Genomic DNA, 15,746 nt, shown 5'->3' on the forward strand with positions numbered 1-15,746 from the left:
GGCAAGGGTTTCCCTTCTGTTTTTGGGTTTGTCCAAAGTCAGGGAAATACCAGTTGCATCAGAGCAGGTATTATCCGTCAGCCATGTCTAATCTGTGCATTTCCAAAATGACATATATAAGCATTGATCCTTTGGCGATTAATAGACAAGTACAACAGAATATCCTATCTGAAGAATGTGGACTTCAAATGACGTTGCTACATGAGAAGTTGCCATCGTCATATCCATCATAACAAATTATATCAACAGAAACGAAAGAGACATCGTTTGACGCAATCCAAAACTCATATTTAAATCAGATTGTGTCTACTTTGTCGTCTTATCTGCGCCGTATGCGCGGGTAGCATAGTGGCCATCGATGACAATCAAGTCTTGAGGACGGTAATCCTTAGTGCCCTTTAAGTAAGTCTCGATGATATTCTTAGTACCTTGCGCATATCGGACCTGGGCGTCAATCGAAGTACCGGAGATGTGAGGAGTCATGGCGTTACCACCACCGTACGAGTTACGCATGTCTCTCCATGGGTGATTGGCAGGGGCAGGCTGAGGGAACCAGACGTCTCCACCGTATCCACGTAACTGACCAGACTTGACTGCAGCTGCGATATCTTCCTTGACACAAATGGCACCGCGAGCAGTGTTGACCAGCCATGCACCTTTTTTGAACTTTGCCAGCAAGTCCTTGTTAACCAAGCCATGCGTGGACTCATGAAGAGGGCAGTTGACGGTTACAACATCAGCCTGAGAGACAAGTTCTTCTAGGGACTCGACACGGCGGGCATGCAGTTCCTTCTCAAGCTCAGGAGATAGAGGCTGATAGTCGTAGTAAAGAAGCTCTTTGGGTTCAAAGGCAACAAGACGTTTCAGAACTCGCTGACCGATGCGACCAGAGCCGATAGTAGCAATAACTTTACCTTCCAAGTCAAATGAATTCTTTGCGGCAGCTGCAACATCCCACTCATTATTGACAATTTGCTCATGAGCAGGGACGAAGTTTCGGACAAGCTGCAAACTCATCAGTATAATGTATCAGGACATTCAATAATAAAGTACATACAGCCAAGATCGTCATGACGACATGTTCAGCGACAGAGGTGACATTGGACCCAGTAACTTCAGCCACAGTTATATTTTGCTCGTTGGCGGCAGTCAAGTCAATGTGGTCTGAGCCGACACCAGCAGTAACTAGCAGCTTCAGGTTTTTGGCCTTCTCAATTCTCTCACGAGTAATATATCCGGGGTGGAACGGAGTAGTTACCACAATCTGCAAATTGGTGTCAGTCCGTTCTAGCATGCAGCTGCAGAGAGTATAATCGGCTTCTTGCCTCCGCATCGACAATTTCGCGGTCGAGGACACTGTCTGGGCCTTCCTTCGAGTCGGTGGTAACATAAGTATGGCCTTGCGATTCGAGCCACTCACGGATGCCAAGTTCATTCTCGAGACACCCGTACATGCGGGGCTCGTCCTTGGCGTGCTGGCCCCCCTAATATCTGTTAGACTGTATTTCACAGAAGTTATAATTGATCACTAACCTTATACAAAACTGCTAAAACTTTGACCATTGCTAGTATTTAGAGGCTATTGGATGCGTACAAAATAACTGCCACGTGTTGAGACTGGATGAAATTGGAATGAGAAGAATAGGTGATTATCAAGGATCAGGTCTGGCGGCAGGTTGTGGGCAGCGATGTCATATTTATATCGGTTTACAATTGACAAGGACGCCGTTTGCGCCTTGTTATAGAGCGTGGAGCAAATTAGCGAGTGGGCCTGACATAGATTGTCCACGTTGACCGCAAGAGTTTGGTCTGGCGAACCTTGCCCCCGCACTTTCCCGCGATCGCTCAGCGATAGCAATCAACTATCTTTCCGCCGATATCTAGATGCATGAGCTAGGAGCATATTTACTGCACTACATGGGCTTCTTTTGTATTCCTTTGTCAATAAGCCCAATTTGATCGGCGGGCTTCCCAGATTCCTCCGTGTGCGATCGACCATGACGTCATACCAAATGCGATTCTTCCACGATTGCGTAATGAACCTAGACTATCGCTCACTCATATTCATCTGTAGCTCGACAGGCAGGAACCTGTCCAGTATTCGTCCGCCGAGAGGTTTGAAATGGTCAGCAATGGAACTTGCCACGGCCAACGGGTCCACAGACTTGGTAAAATCGTCCCTAGCTAGAGTGCGACAATGCGGGGAAATACTTTATCCAAACTGCGGCTCAAGATTAGCGAGCTACCACATGCGCGAGTGTAGTTTCCTAACAACCAAATTGTAAGGAACAATTGACTGTGATAGAACATCCCGCGGTTTATCCAATGAGCGATTTATATAGCATTGGTGATAATGGCATTGATAAATAAAGAACTTGTTTGAGTTAGACTTGGGGAAACGTGTACACTTTGTTGATGTTGTTATCTTCACGGGTATTAAACGGCCACCAAACCCCTTATTTTGAACATTACGAACAAAATGCCGAGATCTGGTGTGGTTCCATCCTGCATGCTCACCTGGCAAGACCAGATGGCAAGGAGACAAGCCTCAGCGTACAGCAATTCGCCCCGGAAGACGAATAGCTATGCTCGCATATGTATAGATAGATCTCCTAACGAGAATATATACGAGAATCTGTATAAAGGAACAATCAGGTAAACCTCTCGACGCCTGTTGACAAGCGCTGGAACTTGTATGGACCAAGTGGCTTGGTTCTTGCCGCCGTGAACTACGCCGGTTCCAAGCGAGTAGCGCGCTCGCATTTGCTTGAGGAGGATCAATGCACCTCGGTATTTGGACAGCACGACTAGATTAAACAGAGTAACGCGTCCGGCCCTCTAATTCGATATGCTAAGCAGAAGCTGGCACTACTATTGACTCGGACTTGCAGGTCAGGGAACATTCGATCAATATATTTATTAAACGTCTAGTCCCGTCAACTTGAAATCTAAACTATACCGCCCGATTCATTAGTCAAACATGGCACATAACTACTAACAACTACTTGATGCTTCAGATGTAACTTTTAGAATATGCGGCAACCCACAACATTCCTTGCATAATTGTATACAGTAAAGCCCCAATTTATGGACCTGTGCCACACTAACTCCATACTGCCTCATTATTGCCGCAATATTATGCACTCTTGGAAATCTCGTTCTTTACCCAGCCCTCTAAACCGCCATTGATAATAATATCCTGTAGATTTGGACCAAGGTCACCGATCTTCTGCTCCAAAACAACTCTCCCATCTGGTTCTGCCCCTTCCCGAACCTGAACACGTGCATTAGGAACGTCCCATTTAATGAATAAGCCAGTTCGTCGCGTGAGTTCCGGCTCCGAGGCCTTGAATTTATCGCGCAATAGTGAGATCAGAGCTGGTAGCTCAAGTGTGAGAAGAGCGTTGTTGATACTATTGCGAAAGAAAATATTTCCGAACGAGCCCGCGACAACGAGGCGAATGTCCCTGGCAAGAATGCAAGTAGCCGCCTGTTCACGAGACGAGCCAGTTCTATAAAATATTATCAGCATTTACCGACGACCTGACGACGAAGCACACACAACTCCAAACATACCCGAAGTTAAAGCCACTGACAATGACATCACCAGCGTGTGTCTTGCTACCAAAGGACGCGTCGTAGTTTTCCATACAGACCTTGGCCATTGTATCACGAGTGACATCATCTTGGTAGGTGTACTTTCCGGGATAGATACCATCTGTATTGCTGAAAGTTGATTGATGTCAGTATCTGAACATCAAAAAATTGGCAACCCACAATATAAGCTTACATGTTGTCGGCATCGCAGAAGACAAGCTCTCCTTCGATCAATGCTGGGAAACCATCCAAAACCTGGGTGGGAGCAGCGGCATCATCCTCGGCCGCGGCGCCACTGTCGTCCACAGGAAGTTCCGCGCTGACGAGCTGCAAATTGTGCGAAACTACACCACCTTCGACCTCAGCAGGTGAGCCGATTCTTCCCAATACAGCCGACGCAGCGACAACGGCCGGCGACGCCAAGTATGCAAGAGCATCTTTGCTACCCATTCGACCTTTGAAATTTCTATTCGTAGCAGATATGCCGACTTCACCATCTTGAAGAAGTCCGACCCCTAAGCCAATGCAAGGGCCACAACCAGCTGGGAGTGGTTTTGCCCCTGCCTCGAGCAATGTGTTCCATGCACCATCAGCCTCAGCATCAGCCTGAACATTTGAGCTTGCAGCGGCGATGTAAAATTCTACGCTAGGAGCGACCTTGCGTCCCTTAACAACTTCAGCAGCAGCCTGGATATCAGACAGACGACTGTTAGTGCAAGAAACGAGGTATGCTTTCTGGATAGCGATGTCTTGCTTAGCAAGGTCTGTTAGAGAATTTATTACCTTCACGGAATTGGGGCCGGAAACATATGGGGCGAGAGTGGATAGATCGAGAACCAAATGCTTGGCGTAGATGGCGCCTTCCGATGGTGACAATGTAGGATCACCAATTTGTAAAAGGTCGGCGAGGGCTTCGACTCGATCTGACGACACCCGGGGATGTGGCTGAGGAAGTCTCAACACTCGGGAACGAAGCCAGTTAATAAGGGCTTCGTCAACTGGAAAGAGACCAGACAAAGCACCCCATTCCGTAGTCATGTTTGCAATTGTGAGACGGTCGTCAACAGTGAGATCCGGAATTGCATCACCCACAAACTCAATGGCATGATTCAAAACGTCATCCTTGTTGAAAACACCACAGAGTGCAACAATAACATCCTTTCCAGATACACCAGATGGGAGACGACCGCGAAGTTCGACCTTGGCTACTGGAGGGATCTGCCACCAGGTCTGGCCGGTTGCCCAGATAGCTGCCGCATCTGTCCGGACCATGGGGGTACCTAAACAACCGACGCCGCCATACATATTGGAATGCGAGTCTGAGGCGACAGTGAGAGTGCCTGGAAAAGCATATCCTTCCTCAACGAGAATCTGATGGCCAATTCCTCGCCCTGCCGGATAGAAATCAATTCCGTGCTTGTGAGCAAAATTTTCGATATTCGCGTATTTTTCGAGGTTTTTAGGTGACTTGTTCTGAACATCGTGGTCGAGCGTTAATACAACTTGGCGATCATCACAGACCTTAGTGGCCCCTAGACCATGGAATTTCATTGCGACGGGCCATGAATTGTCGTGAGTCATACAATGCTGAGGTTTAATTGTAACGAAATCACCTGCTCGAACATATTTTCCCTGAGGTAGCCCAACACTATATTTCTGAACGATTTTCTCAGTCAAATTCTGCGGAACTGTGGCAGCGGTCGCCAGCATTCGTCTCGAGATACCGGCTCCTATCACGACCAATCCGGGCCTGGGCTTCAGCTGCCCTACACAGGTTCTCCACACTGCGGTGACTGTGAAGGTCGGACGCGGCATGGCTCCTATTGTGTGTCAAGAGCGCGCGGCCAGCAATGGTGAGCGCGAATTGTCAAGTGAGCTTGTGGGGAAGGGAATTTTTTCTATGGTTGATTTAGGTTCGCTGGGTGTGTGCCGGAACGGTGCGGAATTGTAACGGGTAACGGCGGACAAAACGATGAGCGCATCCAATGACAAAATAAAAAAATTGAGATTATTCTTCGAGTCAGCGACTAGTATACTGGGCGATTGCGACCTATTCTCTAAATCCATGCACCATATATAATCGAGCATAGCATTTAAATTGCTCGATTGCCTGCCGAGCATGCAGCATCACACACCGCAGCATACACCTCTATTGCTCAATCGGTTGCTTAGCTTAAAGGACGTGTCCCCGCTTGTTCTTCTCCTAGACACGCCTAAACAGACAGCAAAATATTTCTTATTAGAGTTTATTCACAGAAATAAAGAAGGGTCCGTACCGGGGCTTCAGATCATATTTTTGTCGTTCGAAACCCCTGCTGGATCGCTAGACTGGATTGGGTGTTCGAGCTTGCAATTTGTATCGTGCCATCACCTATCACATAAAAGGATTCATGACAAAGTCATTAGCCTACTTCGAAGCGATCAGAGTGAGTAAAAACACAAAAAATTTCTGTTGATCATAATTACTAATTGCGACTACACAGAATCATTAATACTCCTGGATTCGCTCGCAGGTGTCGCTGCAGCTGATCTGGTCACATTCATTACTCCGTTAATTCGACCTGCGTCAACATTAGTTGCAATATCCCACCTTCCGTTGCCAGGACACACAGCTCTACCGACGTCGTCTTATGCTCCACTCGCTACAACTCAGCTCCTCTACCTTGCTACGACCATCATCAAATTGTTTCCTAGGCCCGAGATTAACATCGACGAAGATGACCAGGCATCTGACACGTTCTTACTTCCACTAGGTTCGAATTCAGCACAATGCAGACTAGAGTTTTTGCACAGAAGGAAGTCTGGTCGGGCCGTACAGGGAAGCTTTGAATTTGATTTTACGACTCATACTCTCACGTTCAGTCCGAAGTCTACGACAGCTGGCGATTCCGGTGGATCCACGGAACAAGGCGATGATGGCTTACTAAAGGATCTCACAACGTTCAATCTCGGCACTACTGACAAACAGAAAATCGCAAGGGAGAACGTTGAGCTACCATATCTGAAGGCACAACAGGGCGACATGACTGGAACGGTTGTCGGAGGAGCAATCGTATATGAGTTTGAAAAGGAAGACGATTACGACGAAGAGGACCCTTACGAGGATCCGTTTTAATTAACAAATATCGCTTGCATATCCATATAGGCTTTTAAGGATTAATTGGTCACCGCATGCTTCCCGCCCGTGGTCGCCATTTCATTGGTCTGCCATGCCGCAGACGGCGCATAGAGCGTCATCGAGATGTAAGACCAGAGAGCTCTGAGTATTTTTGTGTCAAGGAAAGCTGGACATAATTCATGTGCAGCTGAGTCATTTCGTACAGGAATCAGATTGGTAGTGATATTATGCCGAGCAATGTACTATATTTAAAGTGATAATTCATACAAACCTTGTTACAAGCTTCCGCATTTTGTATCGTAGTAAGTCGTCACTGAAACCCACTCATATATCGTGTTTCCATGTCCCAAGGACGGTCTATGATGGAATCCCTTATCATGCATTACACTCAGTTCGATCTTTATCTCAAAAATATCCAATACACAAGAAACACGAAAATTAGTGACACGCCAACCACGGGCGCATACTGTCGTATCATTGCATCAAAATTGATTTGTTTCGCGGCCTTTCTGTATTTGGATGACTCTGCCCGTAGAGAAGACGACAGGTTGGTCATACGATCGAGACTGTCCCCTCTGTAAAGAAGATCCTCAATGTTCTTGGTCATAACTCGCGTCACATCCTGTAATTCTGAATTGAGCTTATCGAGATTGACTGATGTCCGACTGTCTTCGTAAACGCGCTTGGTTTTCTGGATAAAGTTGTCTGAAGGAAAAATTATTATTAGCAAATTGTCGATACGCAAGTACATCCTTGATCTTATGAACGCTCACCAAAGTTTATAAAAGCAAAAGGACGAAGATCAGGCTGGTCGATTCTATGTCCGTATGAATTGATGAATTCTCTGTCGAGCTCATCTAAGTATGTGAAAGCAAGCTTGCGAGGATAAGATTTCTCGCAGATAGTTATATAAATGAGCCCATTTGCAATTAAGTAACTATAAAACTCAGTACAGCTTCCAAGACACAAATGAAATGCAAGGCAGACATACTGGTGATTATAAGGACCAGATTCAATAGACGCACGGGGCTCAGATGTCTCGTTCAGTTTCCGAATAATCTCCTTCTCTTCTGTTGTATATTTTGCTAAATCACTTTGATCCTAGTCTATGTCAGAGATACGATTTACCTACAGAATGAATAATCATGACATATGCCGCCCATAAACATACTTGTGAATCATCTGTCGACGCAGCGAGGGGAAGTTCTACAAAAAGTTGTTGGCATAAGCAAAGTCCAACTACCATCAATCCGCAAAGTCCGATCAATTGTATTTATCGATAATATGTTCTTGTTGACATATGACGTATGGCGACACAATGACGACCAGGCAGGTTATGTGGTGAAGGCATAGTACTCACTATCATTTAGACGCACGATTGTCGTAGAGCGAATCATGGCCACTGTTATTAGGGACAAATCCGTCCAAGCTATAGCTTCTTAGCTGTCTTGTCCAAAACAGATTTCAGTGATTTGGTCTCAAAGTTTGATACTGTTGTGTAAATAATACCACTGACGTAGCTAGCAGCCGAAATGCCAGAGCATAGAAATCGTAAATGTACACATGCACTGATTCACACACTCGATCCCTTAGAACACCGCCACATCTCCAGTCAACTAGGAAGTCCGTGGCTTTACAGTCAGTGTGGCTTAGACTAAGCTCCGAAAGGCGCGGCTCAATATGGAATGAATCGTGACTTGTGAATCTGTGACCAAAGGTTGACAGCGGACCGACCATCCGCAGTAGGCTTCGTCATCTTGTTGAGACTCAAACTGCACTTAATTAGCTCAACCAACGATAAATAGTCAATTATTCCACGTATTGTACCTTGCTTGAAATCAGATGCAGGAAGATTTGATGCAGAAGATTTAGCACTACTGCGCTTTTAGTGCAGACTGCTGTTAAGTTCAGAACTTCCCGTGGTGTGCATATATCATCTCGGCTCGGACAGACGTCAACCTTCTTCACAATCACTAGAGTATAGGAGCAGAACCGAAATTCACGCGCAGATGGTTGAAATCGCCGTTGCTCTGGTTTGAACTACGTTTATACGATGCATCATCATCATCATCATCAGCAGCAGCAGCAGCAGCAGCAACAACAGCAACAACAACAACAACAACAGCAGGAGCAGCATGGTGCTGTGGATGATGCACTTCTGCGAGCCGGTACGATTAGAGTGCCGTTTGGAGGGACGTACAATACCACTGGTCAGTACTATGTTTTTCCAAATGCGAGGATTTCGGCACCACACAGCTCTCCCGGTCAACCCAACAGTTCGTCAAGTGCGAATGCAAATAATAAGCAGCAAGGTGCGTCTCGCCGACGGAACAGACGGGCCTATCAGCAGACAGGTTTAGGATTCGGGCAGCAAGAGCAAAAAGATCCGGATTACGACCGATCGTTGCCACTTCAGGCTCTTGATGAAAGCGGCGAGGTTCACCCATATATGACGGCTAGTGGGTCTACCCTTGTTACTGTCAATGCTGTGTCCCATGGCATGATCTCAAGTGGCGAATTGCCATCAGGCCCAAGGCAGCTTTATGATCCGAAAACAGATCCTATACCAGCGTACACGAAACCTCAGTCACAGACTCAGCCTCAACAGAACAAAGATGAATCCGGTAGTAACCATGAAAATACTGGCGTTGGCGCAGGGCGGCGCAGAAATCGCGACCGCGATCGTCGAAATAAACGTCCAGGGGATAGCGACCGCGAGGGAAATGCTCGCGAAGCAAAATCAAACGATACCAAAGCAAATGCTGGCTCTCAATCTGGAGGACATGAGACCAATCGCCGTCTCGGAGGGAAGTTATACAATCCTGAATCAGAGATTGACGAGATAGTTGGAGGAGGTAATGTCAAAATGGCAGCGCCAAATAATGCTGGAGGTGCCGGAAGACGGCGTGGACGAGACAGGAACACTAGGCACAGGGGAGGACATTCCGGATCTCAAAAGCCCCATGAACCTGCACCACCTATTGCGTCCGCGTCGCATACGCGTGAATCAGGAAAAATTATGCTTCTGAAAAATCCAAACTCTGAGAATGTGAGCAAGTCGACGCGGTCTAAAATTGTCCCGCAGCTGGAATATCACAGAGCCGCTCCCCAGGAGATAGAGAAGAAAGTCCGATCAGTGTATGGAAAAATTGTGTATCTTGAGGGACAATGCATCGAGATTGATACGGAGCAGGAGGCATATGCCTGGAATGCACAGTCAGAGTTTGATGAGTCACTTTGGTGGGATCTTATTCGACTCCATGAGCGTCTTATTGAGGAGTACGAGGAATTTGTATTTGCGTGCCACATGGTGAACGCCACGCAAGCTATTCAAAATTTGCCAAAAAAATACAAGATCCCATCGCGAATGTGGAAAAATGGCGTTTCGAGATTGGTCGAGCTTCTTCGTGCATTTCTGCCAGATTCTTTTGATTCACTTCTGTCCTTTATTTACTTCACTTACAAGATCCTTACGCGTCTCTATGAATTTATTCCCACAGAGGAGGAAACTTGGTTGGAGTGCCTTGGGGATCTGGCGAGATGCCGAATGGCCATTGAGACTAACTGGGACGATCGCAAGATATGGCAGGAAGATGCATTTGCTTGGTATGCTCAGTGTTCGTACCTGACGCCTGGAGTTGGCCGACTGTACCATCACCTGGCTGTCTGTTCGGAGCCTATGCTATTGGACCAGCTCTATTATAATTGCAAGAGGTATGTGTTGTACCATACATAGGAAACCTATACTAATATGGTACAGTCTAATGGCGCGGGCTCCTTTCACGCTCACTCGCGAATCGATGCTTCCTCTGTTTGGCGCAGCTTTTGACTCTTATTCGAAGGACGCGAATAAGGCGCAATTAGCATTTGCTAGAGCTCATGGCATGCAATTCACTCGCATTCAGCTTGACGAGCTAGCCAATACTTGCGAAGATTTTCTACGACTTGTGAATCGGCCTGCGGCATGGAATGCGGACGGTATAAAGTACGCGATTGCAAACCTTGCCTGCTTGTACCAGTACGGTGACAAGGATAACTTGCTTAAGCAACTTATCAGATTCCCGCTGAAGTCTTCTGATTCGGAGAGTACTACAGGTCATGTCAACAGCGCTATATGTCCAACCAAGTTGGCCAAGTCTCTGACATCGTCGATGTCGTCGACCTCCACAGCCGACTCCTCCGCGCTGTCGATGTCTACGTCATCCACACGCCCAACACATGACGATGACTTGCTGTCTTCATTTGCAGAATTGGCGGTTGATTCGACCTCCGACAATACAGTGACGCCTGAGCTTTCGTCGTCGTCTTCGTCCGGAACCTTGGCAACAGGTAGCTCATCGCCGCCACCACTGACTTTGGATGCCTACGTCCGGTCTGGCAAATACAAGGCTGGCTCCGCAGCTCTGTCGCAGGCGAAGCATCTAGCCTACTCTACGCTGAAGCTAGCGCTTACAATTGGTTCGGCCGAACATTATCCTCATATTTTTGCGTGGATGGTGTTTCTGGACTATATTAAGGATTTTAAGTATGCCGCGACTGAGCTATTTCTTGTGAATGCTGAAGCGGGCGATTTCGAAACCGCGTTCCCTTGGCAAGAGCTTCTCCATTTTCTCAAGACTATGACATATATTGCGGATGCGGACACGGTGTATGAGTGGAAGTGTTTCCCAAGTTCGAAATCGTTGTGTGAGGACTGGGCAATTCAGGGGTTGGATTGGGCGAGCCATTTTCCGTGGAATGCCGATGAGACTGAAGAGACTGAGGACTATTTTGACCGCGATTTTGATTACGATGAGCTGCAGAAGGAACGGATCCATGGATATGTAGGTCCGCCGTCGAAGGCTGGGGAGCAACAGGCTGACGACGTGGCGCGGGTTGATCGGATCCTGTGGCTCGGGTTCCGTCTTGCTATGGTAAGTGGGATTGCATTCAGGCATTGCGAAGAGTAATTAACGAGATCAGAGCGGACAGTGGTTTGAGTATAACGCAGCTACCAAACAGTTCTCGCTTACCGAAAAATTCCAAGCTCGCCTGTCCAGCGCGTCGCCGCGCGGTCAGGAGCAGTTTGATGAGGATATCGATGTTCCTGCTGGATAGCTTGTTTATTTTGTCGCCGCTTTCGTGGTTTTTTTTTATACAGTTCTATCTCAGATGCAAGATGCGAATTTTCTCAGCACTTTTAATACGGCGGAGGCCGGCATTGATTCGACAATTGGGTTGAGATATTCTTCATACGCCGAATGCATTGAACCTTGTCATGGATATGACAGATCGTGCTACAACTTTATAGCCGTACTGATCCACGAACACGTGTTGTGTTTATATCTTGGAGAGTATAAAATGGTTTTGCCGACAGTGTTGTTGCTAGTTGTGTGTTTTATGGATATTCCTACTTTTTAGTTTGGGAATAGTCAATGAAAATGATACCGTGTACTTTGCTGTTAGAATAAAGAAATAAGGAGGGGGGTATAATTTGATGTTGAAGCAGAGGGAAAATATACATTGCTTGCGTTAACTAGAATTGCTTTTTGTGTCGGATGCCAGGGCGATTGCTGGTAAAATTTAAAGTTCAGCTGCATTTGGAAATCTAAATGCATTTTCGCATACATGGGAGTCACTTCGACACCGGATTGACTTTGGCATCTACATGGTCACTGTGTCAGCAAAGCATGGTGACCTTCACTAAGGAGAAGACGCTATAGTTAGTGCATTCGCCAGTCTGGGTGGATCTACTATATGAGTTAAAAAGCCAGGGTCTTCAGCAATGACTGCTGGCATTGAGTTAGACAGTTCACACTACTAGAGACTAAGTTATTAATTAGTTGGCAGATAGCGACTCAAATAATATCCAGAGATATGTTCGCTGTTGGCGACATGTTGTTGGCAATTATTATTTGTAGGGTAGACGACCCCACGCAAACTCGAGGACCCCCATCATCGAAAGTTTAAACTTGGGGTTCTCTTCTTGTCGTTGACTGCCTGCCTGCCCCACGTTCTGATTCGATATGCCTCCCTGGTTTTCACATGAACATAAGAATATACGGTCTTAATCTTTATGGGAAACGTTTATAACACTCTGGCGTCACTTTATCAAAACTACTCTAGCAGTAGCTACGTCTTCCGAGACCAACTGTGATCGCCTCTCCAATGATGTCGATACGAATCCTTAAACTCACGAGGAAGTTTAGCTTTGAATTCTGTGGGTTAGGACTATTTCCTAACGCGGGCGGAAGCAGAAACGGTCCTGACCGGCTGAACTCTGAACTTCCCGTCGCCGCATAGTATTGCCCTCGGCATTCCACGCCGATCCAAACGCGTTATCCTCGTGGCAGCTCCCAAAAGAATCAGCGCCCGGCTGTAAATACTTCCTGCTGCCGCCGTGGCTCGCCTGTTTGCACATCTCTCCTCCGCTCTACTTGTTCTTCCGTTACTCTTCATATTCCGCTCACTCTGTTGGTTTTGGCACCATTCGGTTTTGAGAATCCCTTCTACGTGCTAGAGGTTCGGCCATGTCCCTGCTAGTGGTGTCTCTGTAAGTACGCCTCCGCGCTTGATATACAACATTTTTGCTAATAGCCACATGACAGTTATCTGCCGCATACAGTCCACTTCAATCTCGATGATCCAAGACTTGTCGAGAGGGTCATTTCCCTGCCGATCCTCTCGAGATCGCCGTCAACGGCCTCCCAGCCATACGATGCTCCGATGCAAGCTCCCACAGGATCAACGAGCCAACTACTAACAACCTCGTCCGTACAATCATCGGCCGTACCAACTCCGATCCCGAATTTCATCCGGTCTCTCGCCTCACGGGTAACTTCTACGCACAACACCCCACCCGCTTCCCCTCCGCCAACGGCTGACGTGGAGGACTTCTTCTTCAAGCTGTCCACGCCACCATCGGCCGCAACCCATAGCGCTCCGAACTTAGACTCCGTTTCTGGTATTCCCGGCTCTAATTCTGCGATGTCCGTTGAGTTCGAGCGCAACTTCAGATCAATCTATGCTCGATCCCTGAGAAAAGCTGCCGCAGCTGCTGCTGCCGGGAAAAGCTCACAGTCCTCCACGATTAGTAGCAATCTAGCTAATGGCTTAAGTAATCTGACCATCAGCAACATTCCTGAGCACACTGTTTCAGAGGAGTCTTCAGCAATTGCCTCGCCAACATCTTCTTCATTTAGCAATGGTCTGCTTACGCCTTCGATTGTGACACACCCGAAGTCCCGCGCGAGCTCACCCCCGCCCGCGAAACACCTTGTTACACCACGCAGTAAATCGATCCCGAATGGTCCATCTCTTCGTGTTGCACCAAAGAAAGTACAGCCCAGTAAGTCGTCGCCATTGGACGCGGCCTCGGTCTTCAAGAGTGCACCATGGTCAGTGGTTAAGTACCACAAGGGTAACGGCGGTCTTCGCAACGCTATCGCGCGTGCCGAGGCAGAAGGTGCGATCTCCGACAAACGTTGGATTGGAACGCTGGGTATGCCCACGGATGCGCTTGAAGAGGATACCAAAAAGGCCATTGGCAATGTTCTGCTGACAGAATATCAAGACGCGCCCGTCTTTGTAAGCGATTCGACTCTCGAGGGTCATTATACTCATTATTGCAAAGACATTTTATGGCCAACTTTCCACTATCAGATTCCAGATCATCCAAAGTCCAAGGCATATGAGGATCATTCATGGGTCCATTACCACGCTTTGAATACCGCTTTTGCTGACGTCGTCGTTGCTAATTACACACCCGGAGACACGATCTGGGTGCATGATTACCACCTACTTTTGGTTCCAGGTATAGTGAGGGAAAAGATTCCAGACGCAAAAATTGGTTTCTTTTTGCACATTGCGTTCCCGTCGAGCGAAGTTTATCGATGTCTCCCGACGAGAAAGTTGCTGTTGAGGGGAATGCTTGGAGCGGACGTTGTTGGTTTCCAGAGTAATGAGTATGCCAGACATTTCCGACAGACAGTTCAGGTCGTCCTAGGTATAGCGCCAAACAGAGATGGTACTATTGACTACGACGGCCGCAGGGTCGCTGTTGTCGATATGGCAATTGGAATTGATCCTGTGTCTCTGAGACTTGCTAGCGAGGATCCAGATGTAAAGAGGTGGAGACAGATGTTGAGAGAACGGTGGCCTGATAAGAAGATGATTGTTGGACGAGACAAGCTTGATCAGTTCAGAGTAAGTGCTATGTTAGTTACATAAGGAATACAAGTTCTAATCTTTGCAGGGTGTACGTCACAAAATGCTAGGCTATGAACGGTTTTTGAAAAACCATCCAGAATACAAAGAAAAGGCTATATTCATTCAAGTATGCCTCACTAACATTGCCTCGCAAGATCTCGAATCCGAAGTTTCTGACATCGTCACACGCATCAACGCCTCTACACATGTAGTTTCCGAGCCGCCAGTTGTTTTCTTGCATCAAGATATATCATTCGAGCAGTATCTTGCCCTTCTTTACGAAGCCGATGTGTTCGTCGTGACGTCACTTCGAGAAGGTATGAACTTGACTTGCCATGAGTACATATTTTGCCAGCTCGAGACCTCCAAGGGCCCTCTTATTCTTTCAGAGTTTACTGGCAGTGCAGCCGTACTAGGTGACAAATGTTTGTTGGTTAACCCTTGGGATCGTGTTGAGGTCGCTGAGGCATTCTACAAGGCAGTGTCGATGCCGGAAGAAGAGCGTGAAGAACGATATAAAAAATTATACTCCGAAGTCACGACCAATACGTGCGCACATTGGGTCCGTTTGTTTCTGAATAAATTAGATAAGACGTGGGAAGAACAGCATCGGAAGAATTAAAGGTGGAAAGCGCGATCATTAAGTACAGAAGTGGAATCTAGACGGATAACTATACGGGTTTTTTTTTTTTTTTTGATATTTCGGAGTTCCAAAAACGATGACATTTTGATGGGAGATATTTAGTCCCATCGGCGTGATTGTGTACTTTTAGCTTAGTCCTTCTCGTGTATTTATGTAAGATTTTGCACGGTTGTACGCCCTTCGAGTTTTACTCGTAGATCA

The 15,746-nt window shown here is 47.0% G+C and overlaps 6 protein-coding genes across 6 annotated transcripts; 3 read left to right on the top strand and 3 right to left on the bottom strand.

The window, feature by feature from the left end:
• Positions 1 to 306: 306 nt before the first annotated feature.
• V1513DRAFT_424074 (uncharacterized protein) lies at positions 307 to 1,563 on the bottom strand (the record flags this gene model as incomplete). Its single annotated transcript, XM_066896066.1, has 4 exons — positions 307 to 1,005; positions 1,058 to 1,264; positions 1,326 to 1,484; positions 1,534 to 1,563. 4 exons carry the CDS (start codon positions 1,561 to 1,563, stop codon positions 307 to 309), a joined length of 1,095 nt encoding a protein of 364 aa, XP_066754922.1.
• Positions 1,564 to 2,900: 1,337 nt separating this feature from the next.
• On the bottom strand, positions 2,901 to 5,705 carry V1513DRAFT_483761 (uncharacterized protein). Its single transcript, XM_066900429.1, has 3 exons — positions 3,791 to 5,705; positions 3,577 to 3,726; positions 2,901 to 3,512 (listed from the first exon to the last, which is right to left on the bottom strand). Exons 1-3 carry the CDS (start codon positions 5,410 to 5,412, stop codon positions 3,137 to 3,139), a joined length of 2,148 nt encoding a protein of 715 aa, XP_066754923.1. The 5' UTR covers positions 5,413 to 5,705; the 3' UTR covers positions 2,901 to 3,136.
• V1513DRAFT_411952 (Elongator complex protein 5) lies at positions 5,528 to 6,996 on the top strand. The gene is made up of 2 exons (XM_066895742.1): positions 5,528 to 6,023; positions 6,081 to 6,996. The coding sequence occupies exons 1-2, from the start codon at positions 5,717 to 5,719 to the stop codon at positions 6,710 to 6,712; spliced, it is 939 nt and encodes a 312-aa protein (XP_066754924.1). The 5' UTR covers positions 5,528 to 5,716; the 3' UTR covers positions 6,713 to 6,996.
• Positions 6,903 to 8,356, bottom strand: V1513DRAFT_483763 (Longin-like domain-containing protein). Its single transcript, XM_066900430.1, has 5 exons — positions 8,076 to 8,356; positions 7,887 to 7,921; positions 7,707 to 7,816; positions 7,489 to 7,652; positions 6,903 to 7,420 (listed from the first exon to the last, which is right to left on the bottom strand). The coding sequence occupies exons 1-5, from the start codon at positions 8,110 to 8,112 to the stop codon at positions 7,116 to 7,118; spliced, it is 651 nt and encodes a 216-aa protein (XP_066754925.1). The 5' UTR covers positions 8,113 to 8,356; the 3' UTR covers positions 6,903 to 7,115.
• A 412-nt stretch (positions 8,357 to 8,768) lies between these two features.
• V1513DRAFT_376139 (uncharacterized protein) lies at positions 8,769 to 11,812 on the top strand (the record flags this gene model as incomplete). The annotated part of the gene is made up of 3 exons (XM_066894920.1): positions 8,769 to 10,429; positions 10,476 to 11,628; positions 11,678 to 11,812. The coding sequence occupies 3 exons, from the start codon at positions 8,769 to 8,771 to the stop codon at positions 11,810 to 11,812; spliced, it is 2,949 nt and encodes a 982-aa protein (XP_066754926.1).
• Positions 11,813 to 13,006: 1,194 nt separating this feature from the next.
• V1513DRAFT_301149 (glycosyltransferase family 20-domain-containing protein) lies at positions 13,007 to 15,689 on the top strand. The gene is made up of 3 exons (XM_066894627.1): positions 13,007 to 13,247; positions 13,303 to 14,899; positions 14,949 to 15,689. The coding sequence occupies exons 1-3, from the start codon at positions 13,225 to 13,227 to the stop codon at positions 15,522 to 15,524; spliced, it is 2,196 nt and encodes a 731-aa protein (XP_066754927.1). The 5' UTR covers positions 13,007 to 13,224; the 3' UTR covers positions 15,525 to 15,689.
• The last annotated feature ends 57 nt before the right edge of the window (positions 15,690 to 15,746 follow it).

The sequence above is a fragment of the Lipomyces chichibuensis genome, assembly GCF_038497645.1.
Source record: "Lipomyces chichibuensis strain CBS 12929 unplaced genomic scaffold V1513scaffold_7, whole genome shotgun sequence".
NCBI lineage: Eukaryota > Fungi > Ascomycota > Lipomycetes > Lipomycetales > Lipomycetaceae > Lipomyces > Lipomyces chichibuensis.